This window comes from Lepidochelys kempii, chromosome 21 (assembly GCF_965140285.1).
Source record: "Lepidochelys kempii isolate rLepKem1 chromosome 21, rLepKem1.hap1, whole genome shotgun sequence".
Taxonomy (NCBI): domain Eukaryota; kingdom Metazoa; phylum Chordata; order Testudines; family Cheloniidae; genus Lepidochelys; species Lepidochelys kempii.
The window spans coordinates 13,211,838-13,232,201 of NC_136400.1; the positions used below are offsets into that span (position 1 = coordinate 13,211,838).

Below are 20,364 nucleotides of genomic sequence, written 5' to 3' on the forward strand. Positions count from 1 at the left end.
CTTCTGAGCTCTAAACGCAGCAAGAGAGGCCAGCAGATGGCTTTATGCAGCTCATTAAATAGGAAAGAGAAAAATCCTGATTTGATTTATTTTCCAAGTTTTCAGTTCAGCTCTTTGCAGAATTTGTTTATGAAACAACAACATACAAAGAGATCATCTGGTGGATGGGAGGAGCTAGGACCCAGTGCGAAACCATCAGACCTGCATGAACCCACTTGGGTCAATCCCTTTGGGCTACTCAGTCAGAACTCTCAGTAACTCCATTGGCCGGATCCTTGGCTGGTGTAAATTAGGGTAACTGGAGCTAGTTGGAAAAGGTCAGTTGTTTTTTGCTGGAAATTAAAAAAAAAAGTTTCAAAATTTCTCTTGAACATTTTTTGTTTTATCATTGAAAAATTGAAATTGCCCAACATTTCAGCTTTCAGAAACAATTTTCGGTAACGATGTAAGGATTTTGAAACCCATAAACTCAAAATGCTTATTGAAAACCAAATATTTTCACCAAAAATGTTCCAATTTTGATTTCTGTTTTTTTCAATTGCAAAACCTGAACATTTTGATCAAACCCTGCCCTAGCATCACTTTTGCGCTCGAAAACATTTTGACCAGCTCTAGCTGGAACTCCATGGACTTCAGTGGAGTTTCTCCGGTTTACACCAGCTGAGGACCTAGCTAAGTGAGTGGCATCAGAAGTGGACAAACAAGATAGGGGCGGAGCTGGTGGGTAAGGAAGCTGGCACAAATATCAGCAGCTACAAAGAGAAGAGAAGATACTGGTGGCAAGGTAGTTTCCCAGGCAGATAGTCTAGCTGGATGGGAGGCAGATAGATACAGCAGACCTGATTCTCTGTGCAAAGCGAGCGTAAAGCTCTATTACACTGAACTGGTAGCTTATTACACACACTTTGCACAGGTGTAAATGAGTAGACGAGGTGCAGGGAAGAGCCAGTGGTTCTAGGTGATGCTGTGGCTAGCGAAGCAGCTAGGTGTGGATGGGGAAGAAGGATGCCAAGAATACAGGTGAGGATGTACTGGTAAGAGAAGCCCAAAAGGGATTCCAGTTAGCACAGAAAGACAAGGGTAGAGGGAGATGGAGTAGACAGGAAGATGGTCTTCTGGGGATAGATGTGAAAGAGGGAAAAGGTCACATAGGACAATGGAAACGGATCACCCAGTGCACTGGACAAGCCCTTCGTAAGAACAGCACATGCCTGTGGAGCGGGGTGAAGGGATGAGCCCGAGGAAGCCAAAGCTCAGGGCAAGGTGGCACTTTATGGGCAACCTCCGCTCTGGCATTCACTTCTAAACAGCCTCTCTCATGCAGTGGTGGGGGTGTTTCACCCCAGAGGTGCAGCGTGGGTGTACGCCTAGCGTCACTCAGGGACAGCGTGGGCAGGAGAAGGGCAGGGAGTACAGTATCCTGAGAAAAGAAGCATTTTGCTTTTGAAGGGGGTTATTGGGGGGGGCTAATGGAGAAGTGACTGGGAAATGCCCTTACCCTCCACCCCCCGGGTTGGAAAGCAGCTTTACGCATCCATGCTCGTCCCTCTGTCCTCCATCTCCCCGCCCCGTTCTGGCACTCCATCCACCAGATGCCTCTGGCTCTCACCTGTACCTTTCCGGATGCCGCTGTCGGCCGCGCAGGGGAAATCGCCGGCATTCAGCAGAAAGCAGGTGGCCGCTTTCTTGGTTTTGTCCCTGGTGCTGGAGCGCCTCATCGGCCGTTTCTCCTCATGCGAGGACGAGAGGGGCTGCTCCTCGTCTGACAGCACAGTGTTGGCATCGCCGTTCTGCTTGGAGTCTTCGGGGCAGGATGGGAAGGGGAAAGGTATGAAAAATATCAATTTTCCAGAGAAACTGACACGCCTAAACACTTGTCTGCTCACTCCTGCTGCTGGCAACAGGGAGGCCATGTGGCTGACTGCCCGCTAGCTACAACGCGGGAAATGGTAGGGCAACCTTCCCCCTTATGTGGCCCAAGTTGATGCGAGTGGAACTGAAACAGCAATGAGGTTTGCTGGCTCATTCCCCAGATAATTTAATGCCGCCCTTCCTTAACTCAGAAATAACTAGAGGGGCTCTGTTCAAACCTTCCAAAAAATAAAAATCCGCCATGAGGGAAAGACAGAGGCCACATTCCAGCAGGTGTACACTGGAGAAGCTCTACTGATTTCACTGGACCTATGTCAAGTTTACCCGAGCTGAAGATCTGGTCTAGTAACATCAGTGGAGTTGGGCCAGTTTATACCAGCTCAGTACCTGGCTCTCTGGGCTCAATCCTCAGATCAATCCTGAGGCGGCTCTAAATTACGACAAATAGCCACCTGCAGGGGGATTGGGAAGCTACCCCCCAGCTCTTTTACAACTGCCCCAAGCTGCACCCAATGGATTTTGGCTGAGAGCTGGGTCCTGCGGATGGAAATTTTCAGTTTAGAAGGGAAATGTTCCATGAGTGTGGACAAACAAGGGGTTTGAAAGGAAATTCCTGCAACTTTAATGGAGGTGCTCAGGTCCTGTGCTGATGAGTATAAAACACAGGCTTGCAGCAGGCCCCGCTACACACCCATGGGAGAACGTGAGCAGGGCCAGATCTTCAGTTGGTGTAATTCCGTGTACCCCTTCAGTGGGGCTACAGCAGTTCGCACCAGCTGAGGATCTGGCCCTGTACATGGTGTGAATTTAGTGCTGGCGAAAGACACCAGATTAACAGCCCTGGAGGGGAGAGATTCCTCTGTAGGGCAAGTACAGTCAGGGGAAGTAGCAAGGCCAGCTTTCCTCACAAACATGTCTCAAAGAGCACTGGAAGGTACCAACTCCTGGGCCCAGAGGGCAGTTCAGTCTCCACAGCCCATTCAGTCCTTGTTTTCTCTGCTGAGATTGCCAACAAGGCGGCCTGTTGGTGCCAGGTATGCTAGTGTCTTGGGGTACGTCTACACTGGAAGCCAAGGTGTGACTGTCGCATTGGTAGGCATGCCCGTGTTAGCTTCAATCTAGCTGGCATAGGTAACAACAGCTATGTAGACACAGTGGCATGGGTTAGCAACCAGAGTACAAGTCCACTGGGGTACATACTCTGGTTGCTAACCTGTAGTCAAGCCCACGCCACCACGTCTACACTGCTATTGACACCCATGCTACCATCTCCCCTTCACTTTGCAGTGTAGACAGCAGCTTTGTGACGAAGACCCCACTTCTGCTCTTAACATTGGGAACTGGATTAAGATCCAGCCAACTCACTTTCAGGCAGCCCACAAGCTTTTGGTCACTGTCAGCTTGCTATTGTATCTATTTGCTGCTTTGATCTACCGCTCCTAAAGCCTCTCCCAGCCACAGCTGAGCTCGATAGATTTGAGCCAGCGACCTAGATGGCTCCAGGGCTGCAACAGGCCAAGCTAAGGATAGCTTTTCAGCTTTTGCTCTGGATTCATTGGCTCTAAGCCAAGATGTTCCATGCAATTTAAATGCATCTTTTGTTTGCAATTCAAAACTGGAGACAAACATCAGAGGCCAGGCTCCCAACGGAGGCCTCAGAGAGCCTTTCTCTGCCAACTGGGAGCCTGTAGCAAGAAACCCCAGAGAGAGGCAAACCCCAGGCAGCAGCCACACAGAGCGTAAGATTGTCAAGTGTTGGCACCAGGAGATACAGACAAATCAGGAGCACGCAGCGGCTCCTGTGCTCCAATGACAGGCTGCACCGTGAAGACACCCCAGCAGTGATTTCAACCTATTACATTGTAATACATTCCCTTGGGGGCTGGCTGCTAACCTTTGCACACCAAAGACACGTGGATTCTTGGCGCTGGCAGCTCGGTGTGGTGCGAATAAGGCTGGGCAAAGCAGTGCAGAGGGTCAAATGGGTCTGCTAGATGCTAGTGGGAAAATTTTTGACACAACAGGTTTCCATCGGAAAATGCGGTTTTGTCAAAAATCAAAATGTTTGCCAGGATCAGCGTCCATTGCAACAATAATTTCGAGAGGACAAAGTCAAAACGAATCATTTCGACGTTTGTTGCAATAACGTAAAAACATTTTGTTTTGCCTTTATTGTTTTGATTCATTTTGGTTCGACGTGTATATTAAAAAGCCAATTTTAACATCATGCCACCTTTGTGCAATTGGGTATGGTCACGTTGTAACATGATTGAAAAGAAACATTGTTACCATACTGAAAATAACCAATTTGATGATGCCAGAATTTTCATCCACGAGAACGTTTCAAAATTTTTCGCTTTTTGCTCCAAAATTTGAAATAAAAAAACAAATTTGGAACGTCAGATTTTCCCAGGGAATGGAAATTCCATTTCCTGACCTGCTCCAGATGAAAGCACCAGGTCACTGGAGCAGCTCAGGCAAATCATGTGGCACAGGCCAAGCTGGGCTAGCTACCAGGGAACAAGGTCACGACATGGGTTTGGCCAGCTACCGGAGCATAGAAGCACTGCATGGGCTGGGCTAGCTGCTAGGTACCACACAGGGTAGGGTAGGGTAGGTAGCTGCTAGGTACCACACAGACCAGCAAGGGGTCAGGGCAATGCACAGGCCAGCCTAGCACAAGAGACACTGAGGGATAATGCTTGCTAGTAGCTGGCACTCTTAGCACAGAGGCACTTAGAGGATTTGCCGATGGATTTCTGCAATTCTCCTAGCTAGCCATTAGCTGCCAGCCACGGACAGGAAGCATCACTGAATAAACTACTATCTTCACTTTCGGGTTAGGTAAAATGGTTAACACACTGGGGTTGCTTCTGATCTCATGGGGGCTTTTAAATCAGTCAGTCCTTCAGTGGAGTTACTCCTGATTTACCCCAGGGGCAGTGAGAGAGAGGAATTAGGCCCCACGGATTTACCCCTAATCTATGCCAGCGTGAGAACAGATTCAGGTCCATGCGGCACCATTCCTAGTTGCTTTCCAAAGATTCTGCTTTCCTAATGTTGCAATCACCTGAGCCAGCTGCTTCTGTCAAAGGCCTGGAGTCCCTCTCAAAAAATCAATACCTGACAGCCTCGCCTTGAGGTGAGGGCATCAGGCCAGATTCTGCTCCCGCTCCAGCGTGAATCTGGAGTGTCCCCGTTGAACCACAGCAGTCAGCCAACCCCCCCAGTGGGAGTGGACTCTTCCCTAGAGTCTCCATTAGGTGGGACTTACATACCTGGCACTTTTGCATCTCACCTGATCGCTTTCTCTCCACCACCACCTCCTCCGCCGCCAGGGGGCAGGTGTCGCTCTGCGTGCTGTTGCGGGGCGAGTTGTCCTCGGACTTGCAGTATGTGGGGGAGTCCAGTGGGGCTGGACGGGGTATATGCTTTTTCTTCTTCTTTGGGAGCTTCTGCTTGGCCATAGCTAGTGAGTAGTACATGCCAAAGTTGTTGACGATGACAGGCACCGGCATGGCGATGGTGAGTACCCCGGCCAGGGCACACAGAGCCCCCACCAGCATGCCCGACCAGGTCTTGGGGTACATGTCACCATAGCCCAATGTTGTCATGGTGACCACCGCCCACCAGAACCCAATGGGGATGTTCTTAAAGTGAGTGTGGCCGCTGCCGCTGGGGTCAGATGGCTTGGCCCCAATCCGCTCGGCATAGTATATCATTGTAGCAAAGATCAAGACCCCCAAGGCCAGGAAGATGATGAGGAGCAAGAACTCATTGGTGCTGGCCCGGAGTGTGTGGCCTAGCACCCGGAGCCCCACAAAGTGCCGTGTCAGCTTGAAGATCCGGAGGATTCGGACGAAACGGACCACCCTCAGGAAGCCCAGCACGTCCCGGGCAGCCTTGGAGGACAGGCCACTGAGGCCTACCTCCAGGTAGAAGGGCAAGATAGCCACAAAGTCAATGATGTTGAGCAGGTTCTTGATGAAGAGCAGCTTATCTGGGCAGCAAATGATACGCACCAGGAACTCCAGCGTGAACCACAGGACGCACACCCCCTCGATGTAGGTGAGGACGGGCTCTGTCTCCACCTTATTCGTCAGCAGAACCTTTGTGGTGTTGCCAACCACCATCGTCTCAGTCACATTGACATTTCTATTAAAGGCCTCATGTGTCTCCAAGCAGAATGTCGTGATGGAGACCAGGATGAAGAAGAGCGAGGAGAAGGCAACTATCTGCAAGAGGAAATGAACTCAGTGGTTAGGGGAACAACCCGGGGCAGACAGGGAAGGGGAAGAAAGCAGCTTCAAAATAGACTTCCTTCCCCTTCTTATCTATCCCTACAAGGGGGGAATAAGAAAAGATACACACTGTGGCCAAATCTTAGGGGAGGGGTTCAACAACAGGACATTCCTGATGTCAATTGTATTTCATACACGCCCTCTGACACAAGCCCTGCTCTTATTTCCTTCAGTTCCCCATCAAAGCACAGCCCAGAAGCTTGCCATGCCAGAGGTCACAGACAAGGAGAGGACACAGCCCCTCCAGTGACACCTGGGAGACTAGCGCTGGGTACCCGTTGCCAGAACCCAGCATTGTCATGGTAACCACGGCCCTCCAGGACCCGGCGGGGATGTTCTTAAAGTGGTCACCTCAACTAGGGTCAGAGGGCTCGGCCCTGCTCTACTCTTCATAACAGACCTTGGTGTCGAAGATCAAGACCACAAGGGCCAGGAAGGTGATACAACTACAGAGCGTTTCACTTCTCGCTCCCCTCTTCATATCAGATCGGGACTCTCCGGGTGGCTCTTAGGCCATTTCCCAGGGAACCGGTCAGTACGTCACAAAGCCACCACTGCTTGACCCTGCCGTTGGGGAGAGGTGATGGACTGGACAGGCCGGGGGAAGCTTGCCCTGCTGCTGGGGGTAGTGATGTATCTTATAGGACTTTGGCCTCGAGGGCTTTCAGAATGTCAGCCCGGCACCTTCCACCAGCACTACCAATAAAAAAGGAAGACCCTGATCCTACAGCTAGGCCTCTGCCATTGAGGTAGCCTGGGTATGTTTGTGCCTCGGCGTCTCTCTCAGTCCATTTGCTCTTCATTTGAGCCAGCAGCGCCTCATGAGAAATTAAAATTCACGAGGGCACTATTCGATCATTAGTCTCTCCCCTAACTCGCAAAGGGCGACGGTGTGGTGTGATAACGACTCCTTCCCCGGGCACACGGTGACCTTGAGTTAAAGCTGGGAGACCTTGGGATCGTCCTTTACAGCCGGCTCCTCAGTTTGTATGAATGGCAGCAGCTCCATTCAAGTCAGAGTCATCCCCTCCACCCCCCCCACCCCCCCACTGGAGCCAGAATTTCAAGAGCTCATGTTGCAGCAGCTCCCACTGAGAACAATGGTTGCTCCTCACCCCCCCCCCCCCCCCCGCGCACTGTTGAGAACAATGGGAGGTGCTGGGTCCTGAAACTCAGCTGAAAATCTGGCCACTTCATCCCGGTGTCTGAATGGGAGCAGAGGACATTTGAAATTCCAGCCCCACAGAGGTTGTGACCTCTATCACTATGCTCTCATTCAAATCCAGCCCTGGAACCACATCTCCATTGAAGCCTATGGGAGCATCCCAGGGATGCATTTGACCCCAAGCCCAAAGAGACTCAGGTATATAAGTCATCTGGGGGCTGTTTGATAGTCTAGGTGAGATCATTTTTGTGCTCCTACCAGTAATAACAACACCTAGTTCGTAAATAGCACATCAGTAGCTTGCAGAACACTCTACCAAGGAAGATCAGTATCATTATGCATATTTTAGAGATGGGGAAACTGAGGCACGGAGCTAGGCAGCAGCTTGCTCAAGGTCCCCCTGCAGCTCAGAGATAGAATGCAGGTCTCTTGAGTCCTAGGCCAGTGCATTATCCACTAGGTTGCACACACACAATGCTGCTCAGCAGGCAGATGTACACATCCAAATTGGGAGCCTCCGTTAAAAAGGGCAGTGCTGAATCATTATAGAAGGGCCAGCTCTTCCGCTGTTGGAAATCTGCACGGCTCCATTGAATCTGTGCAGCTCCCGCTAAAACCTTAAATCCTACTCCTCTCCCAGTGCTAGAATGGGCCCTGGATGAGCTCTGAGGATCATGTGCTGGGACACTTGTTGTCCCTGTCCTGTGGATGGACTGTGGACTCTGAGCTCGAGGGCTGCCAGGCCAGATCCCTTTACAAGAGCTACAATCCGGTGTGACCCCGGGGTGTGTCAAGCTGCGGCAGCTGCTGGAACGAGGAGATGGAGATTCTGAAATGGAACTCCCTCTAGTAACAGATTTGTTTAAGTGCCCATTATGAATTCACATGAAAGGCTGGTGTAACAGCACCAGTTAAAAGCGTTCAGTTGCTCTGCATGCAAATGCCCCATCTCTTGCTGTAACTGATAGTGTTCCTATTCACAGCTCCAGAGTTAAGGATCTGTCTGGGTTGCCATTAGAATAGAGAAATTAATTGTGCTTGGGGAGGGGGAGGGGCTTGTAACTCGAGTGTAAGAATCTCCAATCTACAATTTACACCAGCTGAGCAGGCTCCCAGGCCCCTAGGTCCAGGCAGGATGCTGCTCTCCATTAATGTCTCCACCATGCCCCCGCCCCCCATTCTGAACAGGGAGGTGGGGAGGGGCGGGTAAGGGATGGAGCCTATATAACAGCTGCCAGAGCTGAGCTTGCACTGGGGGCGGGGTATTAATTTTCTGCTCCTATGGAACAGCTGCAAATTACAATTGTTCCAGAGCAATTCTGGCTCTGGGATGATTCTGGAGTCTTGGGGCAGTGCAGGCAACCCAAACCCATAGGACCACAGGAGGAAGCTGGCTTTCCCGTGCTCCTTAGACAGACCTTTAACCCTTCAGTTGCTGGTTTCAAATGCTTTGCTAAGCACCTCTACCAACAGTGACAGCAGTCAGGCTTCTCATTCATCTAGACCACAAGCAACTGCAAATGGGCCCGAAATAATAAGCTGGAAAGCAAATGCTCTGCGGAAGAAATGGGTTTTATTCCCCAATCAGCCTCCTTCCTGATAGGATGAGCTCATGATGAGTCCATTATCCAGAGCATCTGTTTCCAAAAGCACCTGAAAAGCCTCTGAGCAGAAAAGCCCCAGCCGAGGAAGCTTGCTGAATCTTCTCCAGTTCCTCTATTAACAGCACGTACAGGCTTTCAGCTTTGCATGGACCTGACCTGCACTGAAGTGACATGCAGCATCCTGTAGCATTTTATACAAGTCTGATTCTGCTCCCATTGGAGTTGTTAGCAAAACTCCCTGCCACTGGCTGCAACATGAGCAGGATTGGGCCAAGTGAAGTGCTCAGTCTCTTCTAGTCAAGAGAACTGGACCAGTTTGTGTGTCAGACTTTCTCTTGACCACCTTGTTGCATCAGACCATGACACCGCAAGACAGTTAAAAATTACAGGCCAGATCCTCAACTGGAGTGAATCAGAATCAGCTTCCAGCTACCTCAGTTCACACCAGTGGAGGGGCTGGTCCTAAATGCCAAGACTCGAGCCAAGCTGTGGGAGGCTGAGAGGATCTGTATCCCAGAGCCCCATTCTGGGCTCCCCAAGGAAAACAGAGCAATCAGAAATGAATGACATCATATCACACTGTGTTCAGTGCAGAGAACCACTAAAGGGAAAGATACTCTCCCGCAGCACACAGAAGGAGAAGAAGATGGAATGAATGAGACACAGGGAGAGAGACGGAGAAGGTGGCAGCCAAAGGACCTCATTCTGATCTTACCCTACCACCAGTGTAATTCGTCAGCTGGTGAAAACTGATGTAGCTCTGTTGAAGTCAATAGGCAATTAATAAGATCCAGCCCAGGATTATTGACTTCAAAAGGACTGACTCCAGATTTACACCACTGTCACTTAGATCCAAATCAAGCCCAAAAGACTACAGGAAAGACAGAACAAACCTGAGTTTGCTCTCTCTTGCACCAGGGTAAATCTGGAATAACTCTGCTTAAGACATTGGTGCTACATTGGTTTTAGACCCAACGTATGGGAGATCAGAATCAGGTCTGGCAAGTATAACTATCCTCTAAACACAGAAGGGTTGGATCCCCAGGCGATGTGAATTGGTGACGTTCTACTGAAGTCAGTGGAACTGCTCCAGTTTTATATCTGCTGAGGATCCGGCCCATAATCTTTACCTTGGCTCCGACCTTTGTCAAAGTGCTTTTTTTTTTTAAAGAGCTCCTTTTTGAGCCTGCTATTTAGAAGGCCCCAGCATGAGCAAAGGGAGATCACGTCATGGGAGAATTCCAGACCCCAAAATATTTCATTGTGATTTCAAGGTTTAAGGCTAGAGCGTCTTACATGGGCCTGTCGGAGCTAAGTGTCCAATTGCTGCTGACTCTCATGGTGCCAGACACACTCTCTGTCTGCAGAGAGCCAGAAACACTACCTCTGAGCGGCATGACCTGTCACGTTCACCTCATTGGGATGTTGAATCAGATTCCCAACAATGACCATTGAGATGTCAACATTGTTAAACCACTTCACTGCTGACTGAGGCAAGGAAGACAGGAAGGGGAAGGAGCATATTAGAAAGCAGACATATTACATGTGAATGAATTCTGGTGCCACAAGTGGGTGGCATTTTGGGAGAGATTGTCACCACTCATTTCCCCCAATATTCAAGATGGCGCCAAGCCCGAGAAGCCTAGCAGAGCCCAGGAGGGCTTCTAAGTCCCACCAAGGGGGCCTCAACAGAACACATCAGAAGATATTTAGAACATCTGCATACTTTACTGTGAGCAGCACCGTGGCATCTTAAAGTGGGCAGGGCTCATTTTGCATGTGGAGCTTGGAAGTGTACGAATACCTCCCCTCCGCCCACCCCAACTGACCCATCTAGAATACAAGACTAGAAAACACAGTGTCTCCTGTGCTGAAGCTATGCCCAGCTAAGAATCAAGCTCTCTCCACAGAAGGGGGTGGGGGGCAGAAAATAAAATAGAGACGGCTAAGGGGAGATATGATTGAGGGCTATAAAATCATGATTGGTGTAGAGAAAGTAGATAAGGACATGTTGTTTACTACTTCTCATAACACAAGAACTAGGGGGTCACCAAATGAAATTAATAGGCAGCAGGTTTAAAGCAAACAAAAAGAAGTATTTCTTCATACAACGCACAGTCAACCTGTGGAACTCCTTGCCAGAGGATGTTGTGAAGGCCCAGACCATAACAGGGTTCAAAAAAGAACTAGATAAATTCATGGAGGATAGGTCCATCCATGGCTATTAGCCAGGAAGGGCAGTAATGGTGTCCCTAGCCTCTGTTTGCTAGAAGCTGGGAATGAGCAACAGGGGATGGATCACTTGATGATTCCCTGTTCTGTTCATTCCCTCTGGGGCACCTGGCATTGGCCACTGTGGGAAGACAGGATACTGGGCTAGATGGACCTTTGGTCTGACCCAGTAGGGCCATTCTTATGTCCTTATGCGCAATCTTGCACCAGTGCTAGGGAAGTTGTACTAGATAGATGAGCTAATGGGTCTATGAGCCTGCGGGCACTGATGCTGTCATCTTACCACAGGGGAAAGAGATTAAATGCTCGGGGGAGCCTTGTAAGCAGATGCTACGTCAGTTGCCAAGCTCCATGGGTGCAGGGAGAATGAAATGCTAATAAAAAACCCAACCCACAAACTCTGAGCAGAGCAATATCACAGCCACTGCACCAAGCAAAGTGCCCTGAGCTACAGTTTAGCTGCATTAGACAGGTCTACTTTCTCCAAAAGGGGCTCTAGGGGGTCTCACAATCCCCAGGCTGGGGGTAAAATTGCTGTGTGCAGTTTGGGTGCTCTAGTCATTTAGCCAGGTTCATTTCCATCAGCCTTTCTTGCTGCCAGGCTAATGCAGAGATAACGCAGAGCGTCTAGCAGAAGGTTAAATACCAAGAGGCTAGGCTGGCATCGAATCTCCATCTCAAGGGAAGCAGCCTGGTCTTTCTCTTGCGACCCCCTCTCTTTGCCTTGCGTCGCTTGTGAAAATAGAACGCGTAGGTAAAGAAGAGAGAAGAACCTGGAGACGAGCTGTCCAGAGACTTCTAGAGCAGGACACACGAGTTTGAGTCAGACAGCGACCAAAGGGCTGAAGCCAGTGCCAGTGAAAGATGCCAGGTGGGCAGCTCTGGGGACTTAGCTGCAGAGACGGACAAGGGCAGCATGAGGTTTCTACCCTGGACAGAACTAAGAGGGGATTTCAGCCTCCAAGGACCATTCAGTGACAGCTCCCCTGGGATGTGGGGAAGGCTAACGGCCATGGTAGTCTTTGTGACATCAGCATACTGTCATCTCATTTCTCCTTGGCCATCAAACAACCTCCTGGCAGCAGCTTCTGATCGCTGCCACTTTGAGCTGGACTTGAATCGGTGATCGGGGGAGGGAACGCTTCAAGGGCCTTAATTGGAAACTCGCCCTGGTCTCTGTGTTGACTTCAATGACCTTTTGATCAGCCTCTAGAAGCCACTGGCAATCCCCTGAGCCATCCAGCTCCTGAAGAGCGTTTGTGGCTTTCAGAAGTAACCCTCAGTGAAAGGGCTGGTTAGGAAGGAGCCTTGGGTCAAGGAGTGGGAGAGCTCATCTGTTCCTAACACTTCAGTCTTGATGCTTCACAAGGACTGTGGCTCGGCTTGGGAGATCTTCTATTCCCACCTTCTCCTACACTTTTAATCCAAAGGGAACTCGACGCTCCACATCTGGACTCTGGCACAGGAAGGGTTAAGCACTCATGGGCCTGAGTCTCCTCTCTTTTGCACTTGTTTTACACTGGAGTAACTCTGTTGGCATCGGTAGAGTAACAATTGACTCACATTGGGGTTAGTGAGGGAGCAATCAGGCCCAGTGGAGATGCACCTGATTTACACTGGGATGAGAAAGAGAGGAATCAGGCTCCCGTCTCTGTCACCTCCTAGCTCCAATCTCAGCCACGCTGGCTCTGTAACAGCATCCTCCTTTCACATAGCATCACAGATGCCTCCAACCGTGGACCTGGGCCGTGCACTTGTCCCACCTGGCTTCCACGACCAGGGAGCCTCACTCTGCTTCCTTGGAACTGCCCTGGGAAAACATCACAGCCCATCTCATTCTCACCCATTGAGAAAAAACATCCAGAGAGGAAAGTGCTGTGGGGAAGGAAAGGATCAGGCTCCCAGATGAATTAAATAACTGGCTTCTGCCCTGCCATCAACAGAGGCAGCTAACGGAAGGGCAGATGTGATCTCCATACACTGGCATGTTTTGACAGAAATCCAAAGGATAATTTTTTCCAGCTGATCCCAAATTGTCGGGTAAATCGACGAGCGAAATCTAATAAATTTGACATGCAAGGCACGGGCTGGATGGCTGAAATAAAGCAGCCAGCAGACCTGCCTGCCTGTTGCAACACAGCGTCAGTCCTAAGGCCCTAAACTACAGTCCAACAATGGAAACCCTGTGCTGGGCACAGAGGTAACCAGGCAAAATGCTGGCACCGTGTGGCAATAGCACTGTGCTGAAAAAGGCTAAGGTGGGGCACCGGGGCCATAAACAGGGCAGGAGACGGAAGCCCATCAGCTGGCTCACAACCCCAGACACCCTGGACTTTGTGATTCTGGTGAAACAGGACTCGAGTAAGCAAGAACCGGGCCCGTAGCTAGGCAACAGGTATCTCTCATCAGCTCCGTTCCCCACCCCTCCATCCTGTTTACTTTTTGCTTAGCTTCTGTCAGAGCAATCTATTTCTCAAATTCAGGGTGTCTGAATGCTCGGCCGCTGGCGAGGAGGCCTGCAGGCCAAGTGGGATGCATTAGTCGAGCTACGGTGACCAAGCGTCCGTCACTTCCCTTCCAGCACTGGAGTGCACTAGATTTACTCAGGGTTCAGCTCACATCAGCAGCCTTGGAGCCACTCTGTCACTTCGGGAACGCACGCTCCCTTTCACCTGACCGGGGTAATGCCAGCCCCAGGACAGGCTGAGTCAGCAGATCCACCCAGGGAAGGATGGCCTCGTGATTAGCCTTCTATAGTACTTATATGGCCCTGTTATTGGCTGTGCTATTATCCTCATTGTACAGAAGGGGGACGAAGACAGAGAGAGGTTAAATCTGGGGCAGAGCAGTGGCTTCAATCCAGTTTTCTCAAGTCCGATGCCAGTGCTCTAACCATTGGACCATCCTTCCTCTCTACTGCACTAGCTAGCAACTCAAAACGTCTGGACTAGCTTCCTGGCTTTGCCACTGACTCCCTTTGTGACCGTAGGCACATCACTTAATTTCCCTACACCTCAGCTCCTTTACAGTGGGAACAGTAATCCTTGTTTTGTCTGCTTAGATCATGAACTCTACAGGCAGGAACTGTTTTACTGAACAGTATTTGTACAGTTCCTTGCACCATGAGGCCTCTAGGCACTACCATAAGACAAAGACAAATTCTCCCTTCTACTTCATGTGGATATTGGATGCTTCCTGCGCCCATCTTCCAGGGAGTGTTAGGTAAGCAGCTGCCATGCTCCACCTTAGAGGTGGCTGTATTTTGGTGGTGGGTGACAAATTTTCTATAAAGGGCCAAATTTTTCTATGCTACACTGCTAGAAATCTGGAGCAACTCCAATGGTTTCAGTGGGGTTATTCTGCATTGACACTGGTGTAAGTAAAGCAGAATTCGATCCAAATTTTTGTAAGACTCTTCGGGATCCTTCAGGATGAAAGATGCTGCATAAATTGAGAGGGGGCTGGAGACTGAGCACAGAACAGGAAGCCAGGAGATGCTGATTGCTCTGCTCAGCTCTTCCCGCGATTCACAGTGTGCCTCAATTTCCCTCATCCTTGCAATGGCGATAATACTTACCTTCCCCATAGGGGTGAGATGTGCATTAGTTAACAGGACTGATGGTCCACGGGACTCGTGCCACCATTTACACCTGCACACAGTGTAAAACACCACCATTCTGACTTGGTCGAGTTTTGACACTCACTTTGCACTGTTGTCAAAGACGTAAGCTGGTGGGGCATTACTCCCAACGAGGGGTGTAAATCAGTATAGCTCCATTATCTTCAGCAGAGCTATGTTCATTGACACCCACTGAGGAGGTGGCCTGCTGCGGCTTAAGTATAAGATATGATCCTTTCCCCTCTCTTTCCCACAGTCACACAAAGAGTCAAGACTCACTGTGCAAATCAGCTACACTGATTGACACCTGCTGAGGGTATGGCCCTGTACCTATATATCCTATATAGCTACAGGGGAGTCACCTCCACATCCAACTCGTTGCCACATACGTTCTCCCTGGCCCTACCAAGTCAATTACATCCTCTGAGAAAACAACTTGGGCCAACTTTTGACCTTGCTTACACCAGTGTAACTGGTGCATTTCCACTCAGTGGGTCCTATTTAGCTGTGGTAAAATGGTGCGTGGGATGGATGGGGAGTGGACCCGATTCTCCTCTCACACTACCACTGGCATAATGCCATGAGACCCAATGGAGTTACTCCTGATTTACACCAGGGTGAGGGAGAGGAGATTCAGGCTAAGCACTGACAAGTCCTGCCCCAACAAAGCAAGTAGGATTGCAAAGCTCATTGCCAAGACAACACAGATGTCAGAGGGAACCGGCTGGTCACACTCTCCGGCTCCTTCTCCTCCAAGCACAGAGTCCAGTAGGCAGAAGGATTTGTTTAGAATCCAGCAGGTGGAATACCAAGGCCTGGCTCGAGAAGGGCTTTCGAACCTGATTAGATTTCACCACGTTTAAACGCTCTTCTAGCCCCTAGCCTGTCAGGTTACAAAGAGAGGTCTGGATCCTCAGCACACTTCCACTGACTTCATTACAGCTACGGATGTAGGTCAGAGTAAAGGTGACTATGAGAGCTAAAGATGGGTTGGAAACAAAGCCCCCAGTTTAAACACCCCCAAATTCCAGTATGGCTTTTTGGAAGGACACCGTTTATGCCAGCTGAGGATATGGCCCCAGTTTGCTCCCAGTCCTTTAACCACCCACCATGGCTCCCTGCTTTAGTTACTCTGCCCCAGTGATCCAGGGGATCAGTTGCTGACTTGAGAATCAGGGAACCCACGAGCTGTTCCTGGCTCTGAGCGATCTGGAGTGGGTGATTTCACTGCTCGGTGCCTCAGTTTCCCGGAAAAAAGGACCGTTTGCTGTCCCACACTTTTGCAAAATGCTGTGAGATAGTGGAATGGAAAGCATTACCGAAAGGAGCCCAAGATCACTGCAGCTATATGCTACGTAGACTCGTTCTATTATAAAGGATAAGGAGGAGCCATTTTTATAGTCACTTGCCTACCTAGCTACGCTATAGCCTCCCACCCACTGCACCCGGGACATCAACCTCTGCTCCCAATGAGCTATCCCCGAGGCTATCATAGCAGTGCGCCACTCCCCCTGGCTTGGAGTAGTCATAAGAAATACCCAATGCCTGGTTTCCATCATCAGCACCCCGGCCTGGAAAACAGGAGCTCAGCGTGAGGGAAATGCAGTGCAAAAAACTCCTAAGCAATTGTTTTCAGTGGCGTCTGTTTTGGAGCAGCTCTCAAAGCCAGAGATCCCTCAGAGAGGGGACGGAGGTTTGGTTCCCTCTTTAGAACGGGTCTCTCTGGAAAGGCCGTTGCTGCCAGAGCATTTTATTCTGGTGTCTGTCGGGTTTCTCTTTTAGCTGAAAGGAAACACTCCGGAGGAGCATCTCACTCTCTGGGTTTGAGTGCGGTTCCTGCAAGGAATGTCAAACCCTCTTTTCGTTCCCAAGCGTGTCAGCCTGATGGTATTTACGACCTGGGTGTGAAGCGGGGAACGGATGTGCAAACAGGAGCGGACGAGGGTGCAGGGGTAGATGGGGATTTGCATGGCAGCACATGAGTGTGTGTTTGTATGAGTTGGTGGTGTGTGGGCTTGGGGAGGAGTGTGCGAAGAGAAGCACATGCTGGTGTGTGTGAGGGTGAAGATGGGTGCAGGTGAGCTTCTATGGGATTGGGTAGGGATACGCTGTGTGTTTGTGTTGCTGTGTACACACGGATGTGTCTGTGTTCATGCATATGGGGGTGTGTCTATGCCAGTGTGTTCATCGGTAGGGATTCTGGTACGCGGGAGTGAAGGAACAGGCAGGAGAGTTTGTATGGGGATGTTCCATGTATTTGAATATGTACAGATGGGTGTGGGTGGGTGCGTTTGCATGAGTCCCCTTAACGTGCACAGATGTGTGTGTGAGAGAGACAGGCTTTGTGTGGGCGTGTTGTGGGTCTGTCCATGTCGGCAGGCCTGGGTGTGAGAGCACTCCAGTCCTGGACTCCCTGCCGTAACCTTATGACATTAAACCACTTTCAGCATGTAGATCCACAGAGAATGGCAAGAGGAACTGGATAATCCACCAGCCTCCGGAGCCACCTGGAATTCTGCCAGGATTTAGGGCTGGCAAGGACTCTCCCTGGCAATCCCTCAGTCCCCACCGGCTGTGGGATGGCAGCCGGGGACGTGTGCTGGCCTGGTGTCGGGGGCTGGCGGCTGATCATTCTGTGGCTGAAACCACCCCCTATGCACGGCAGGAGAAGTGGAGTAGAGGAAGTTAGAGAGGAGCATGGGTGGGGGAAGGGAGGAAGAGTCAGCATCCCTTAGGGGGAAATATGGGGAGGGCAGCAAGGCAGCTCAGGTGGGGGAGATGAATGGGAGAACCGAGGCACCCATGGAGGGGTGGCAGATGTATGACAGGGTGAACCAATGGGCCCGGGGAGCAGATGAATGAGGGGGGAACCAATGCATGTCAATGACCCTGCACCTGCTCTGATCCCTCTCTCCCCTCCCACCCACCCGCCGGGGTTGTCTCTCGCAAACTCACCCTTGCTGCCCTGGACGAGTAGGGATCCTCGAAGAGCGCCCACATCCTAGGCTGCCAGTTGCGGCAGCATCCACGCCCTCCTGTGGCCCCAGCAGCCCCCGGCGACCGGTCGTCCATGCCCAAGCGCTGGAGGGCCATCTCCCTGCCCCCTTCCTCCTCGGCCTCCTCTCCTCCTGCCCCGGGCTCGGGGCTCTCGAAGATGTCCAGTGCCTCCTCGGCGTCGCGGTGCTGCCGGTAGGTCATCCAGCAGCAGGGCTCCACGTCGGTCTCATCGATGCCCCAGTAGGTCAGCTCCTCCTCGAAGAGGGGCCCGCAGATGTCAGCAGGGCAGTGCAGCTTGCCCGTGCGGTAGTAGTTGAGCACATAGGAGAAGATGCCCGGGTGGCGGTCGAAGAAGAACTCATTGCTCTTGCCGTCGAAGTCGAAGTTGCTCTGGGCATCGGGGTCGGCCAGCCAAGCCAGGCGGGTGCCGGGCAACGTCCGCAAGGTGCTCTTGTAGGTCTCATGCCTGGTGCCCCCTACGTTGATAGTGATCTTGTCCGACTCTTCCCCTTTGGCCATCTCTTCCTTCAGGCATGTTTTGGAGGGTGGTTTGTTCCCAGACTTGCGTCCACGGTACGATGAGACACACACCGAGCTGATCATAGATTTAGGTGGATGGGAAATGCCCTCTAAACACCCTTCCTTGAGCAAGGAGCTGGGACAGAAGGGCAATTGTGGGGGGGAGCTCAGCTTTCTCTCTCCCCAACCTCAGACAGCTCTGCCCTTTGGCTGCCTCATGGATCTCTCTCTGGAGGAGGAGACTGGGCGCAGGTGGCTGCTTTGGAGAGAAGGAAGGGGGCAATACGAAGGCCTGGTGCCCTTGCTCCAAACACCAGGAAGCCGCAACGAGGAAATCCCCACCGGGAAGAGAAGAACAGTGACAGAAGCTCGTGCCACCGGGCTGCAAGCTGGAAAGTAGCGTCAAAAGGCACTTCGATTCGGGGAGCAAATAGAAGTGGCTGTTGGGAAAGCCACAAAAATAAATCTGAGTAAGAGAGAGACAGAGAGATTTCAACAGCCGCAGCAAGTGTCTGTCTTCCTCTCTCTGCTGGCGATGGCAAAAAATCAATCAATCCAAAAACCAGAGTCTTTGGGAAAAGATGGGAGAGCTTTGCTCTGCTTTAAGATCGATCTGAAAGTTTGGAAGAGCAGGAAGGAAAGTGATTCAGAGCGATGCTCCAGGAAGATCTCTCTCTCTCTCATACACAAGAGGAGTAGATACCTGACCAACAAGAACGGCTGGCTTTGGTTTCTTCTATTCCCCCTTCATCTGCTGTCAGACACTCCATAGAATCCGCTCCCCAGCAGACAGCACCGGGTGCACCGGGATCCTGGCTTGAGGCTGGGGCGGGGGAAACACGCCGTCCCCCCAGCTCGGCTGGATTCCCCTTCCAGGCGCGCTTCGGGGAGAGAAGAGAGCCGAGGGTTGGCTTGGGAGTCTCTGGGATCTGGGTCAGTTGCAGGCGGGGGGGATGTAAACACACTTGCTAGGACCAGGAGCCTCGCCCGGGCTCTGTCTGCCTCTGTCTCCGAGGCTGGGGGTTGGGTTTTTTTGGTTTTTTGTTTTTTTTTTCCAGCCCCGAGACGAGCTCGCTCGCGTGGATGGGGGGGATCCAGGAGCCGCTTGTTCCTCGCTCGCTGCCAACTCACGGTCACTTTTTGGCTCGGCGGGAGGGAGGGAGGGAAGGAGGCGATCCGGGGGGCGCTGGGCTGGCCTGTGGCAACTGCAGCTTCCTCACACCCAGAGTATCCTCTTGCATCACCCAGCAGGCGCTGGCTTCCCGGGGCTGGGGCAGGGAGATCTGTTGCTCCTTCTCTGGGCTCGCCACCTTCCCCGGCAGGGCGCCAGCGAGGGAGCGCGGCAGGTGGCGGCTGCGTCTGGGGTGGGGGCCGATCCGAGACCCGCGGGCGGCGGCACAGCCCTGTTTGGGGGCCGGGTTGATGAAATGCCGTCGGCTGCTTGTTGCTTTTATACGCGGCTCCTGCCTTTCCAGGCTCAGCCCCTCTCTCCTCTCCTCCGAGCTGGTTAACCCTTCCCGCCCCGCCTTCAGCGCGCCTTGTATTGATCAGTCCAGCCCGCCCCTAGCCACCCTCCTCCATCTCTACCCGGCTAGGGAGTTTACACCCCGGGACCATCTGGGGATCTCCCAGCACGTTACCCCCCATGAATTAAGCCTGGCCACACTCCAGGGCGGGGTGGGAATGTCATGCTCTCCTGGGGGAAAAGGCAGGGGAGATCTCTGGAGGCACCGGCCCAGGGAGATCAGAGGCTGGAGTTAAAAACAGACCCACCGACTTTGCCAGGCCAGCTCCATCCACAGCCAGACTAACAGATGCCAGGAGCAGCTAGAATGGGCTAGATCCTCAGCCGGTGTAAATCCACGCAGCCCAATGTGACCTTCTCAGGAGACAGTCAGCAGATAGTCTCCTGCTCTCCCTAATGCCCTGGAGTGCTGGCCTGGGATGAGCCAGCCCATGTCCGTTGGCACGCCCTCCCTCCCGGCTCGCTGCGCCCTGCCAGGCAAAGGGCTCTTTATCCCTCCCAGGGTATTTTTCAAGATGTCGGGACAGGCC

General features: G+C 51.7%; 1 protein-coding gene across 4 annotated transcripts in view; it reads right to left on the minus strand.

The window, feature by feature from the left end:
• The window catches only part of KCNC4 (potassium voltage-gated channel subfamily C member 4), a 49,306-nt gene extending 29,515 nt beyond the window's left edge, over positions 1-19,791 (minus strand). For 2 of the 4 annotated variants that reach the window (XM_073320020.2, XM_073320022.2), the window contains exons 1-3: positions 17,749-19,791; positions 5,171-6,107; positions 1,610-1,801 (exon numbers count right to left, since the gene is read on the minus strand). In XM_073320020.2, coding sequence (XP_073176121.1) covers positions 1,610-1,801; positions 5,171-6,107; positions 17,749-18,393 — 1,774 coding nt within the window. In that variant the 5' untranslated portion in view covers positions 18,394-19,791. Of the gene's footprint in view, positions 1-1,609; positions 1,802-5,150; positions 6,108-17,748 lie in introns of those variants that run through there. The other 2 variants (XM_073320021.2, XM_073320024.1) reach the window with 2 other exon arrangements.
• Positions 19,792-20,364: the final 573 nt, after the last annotated feature.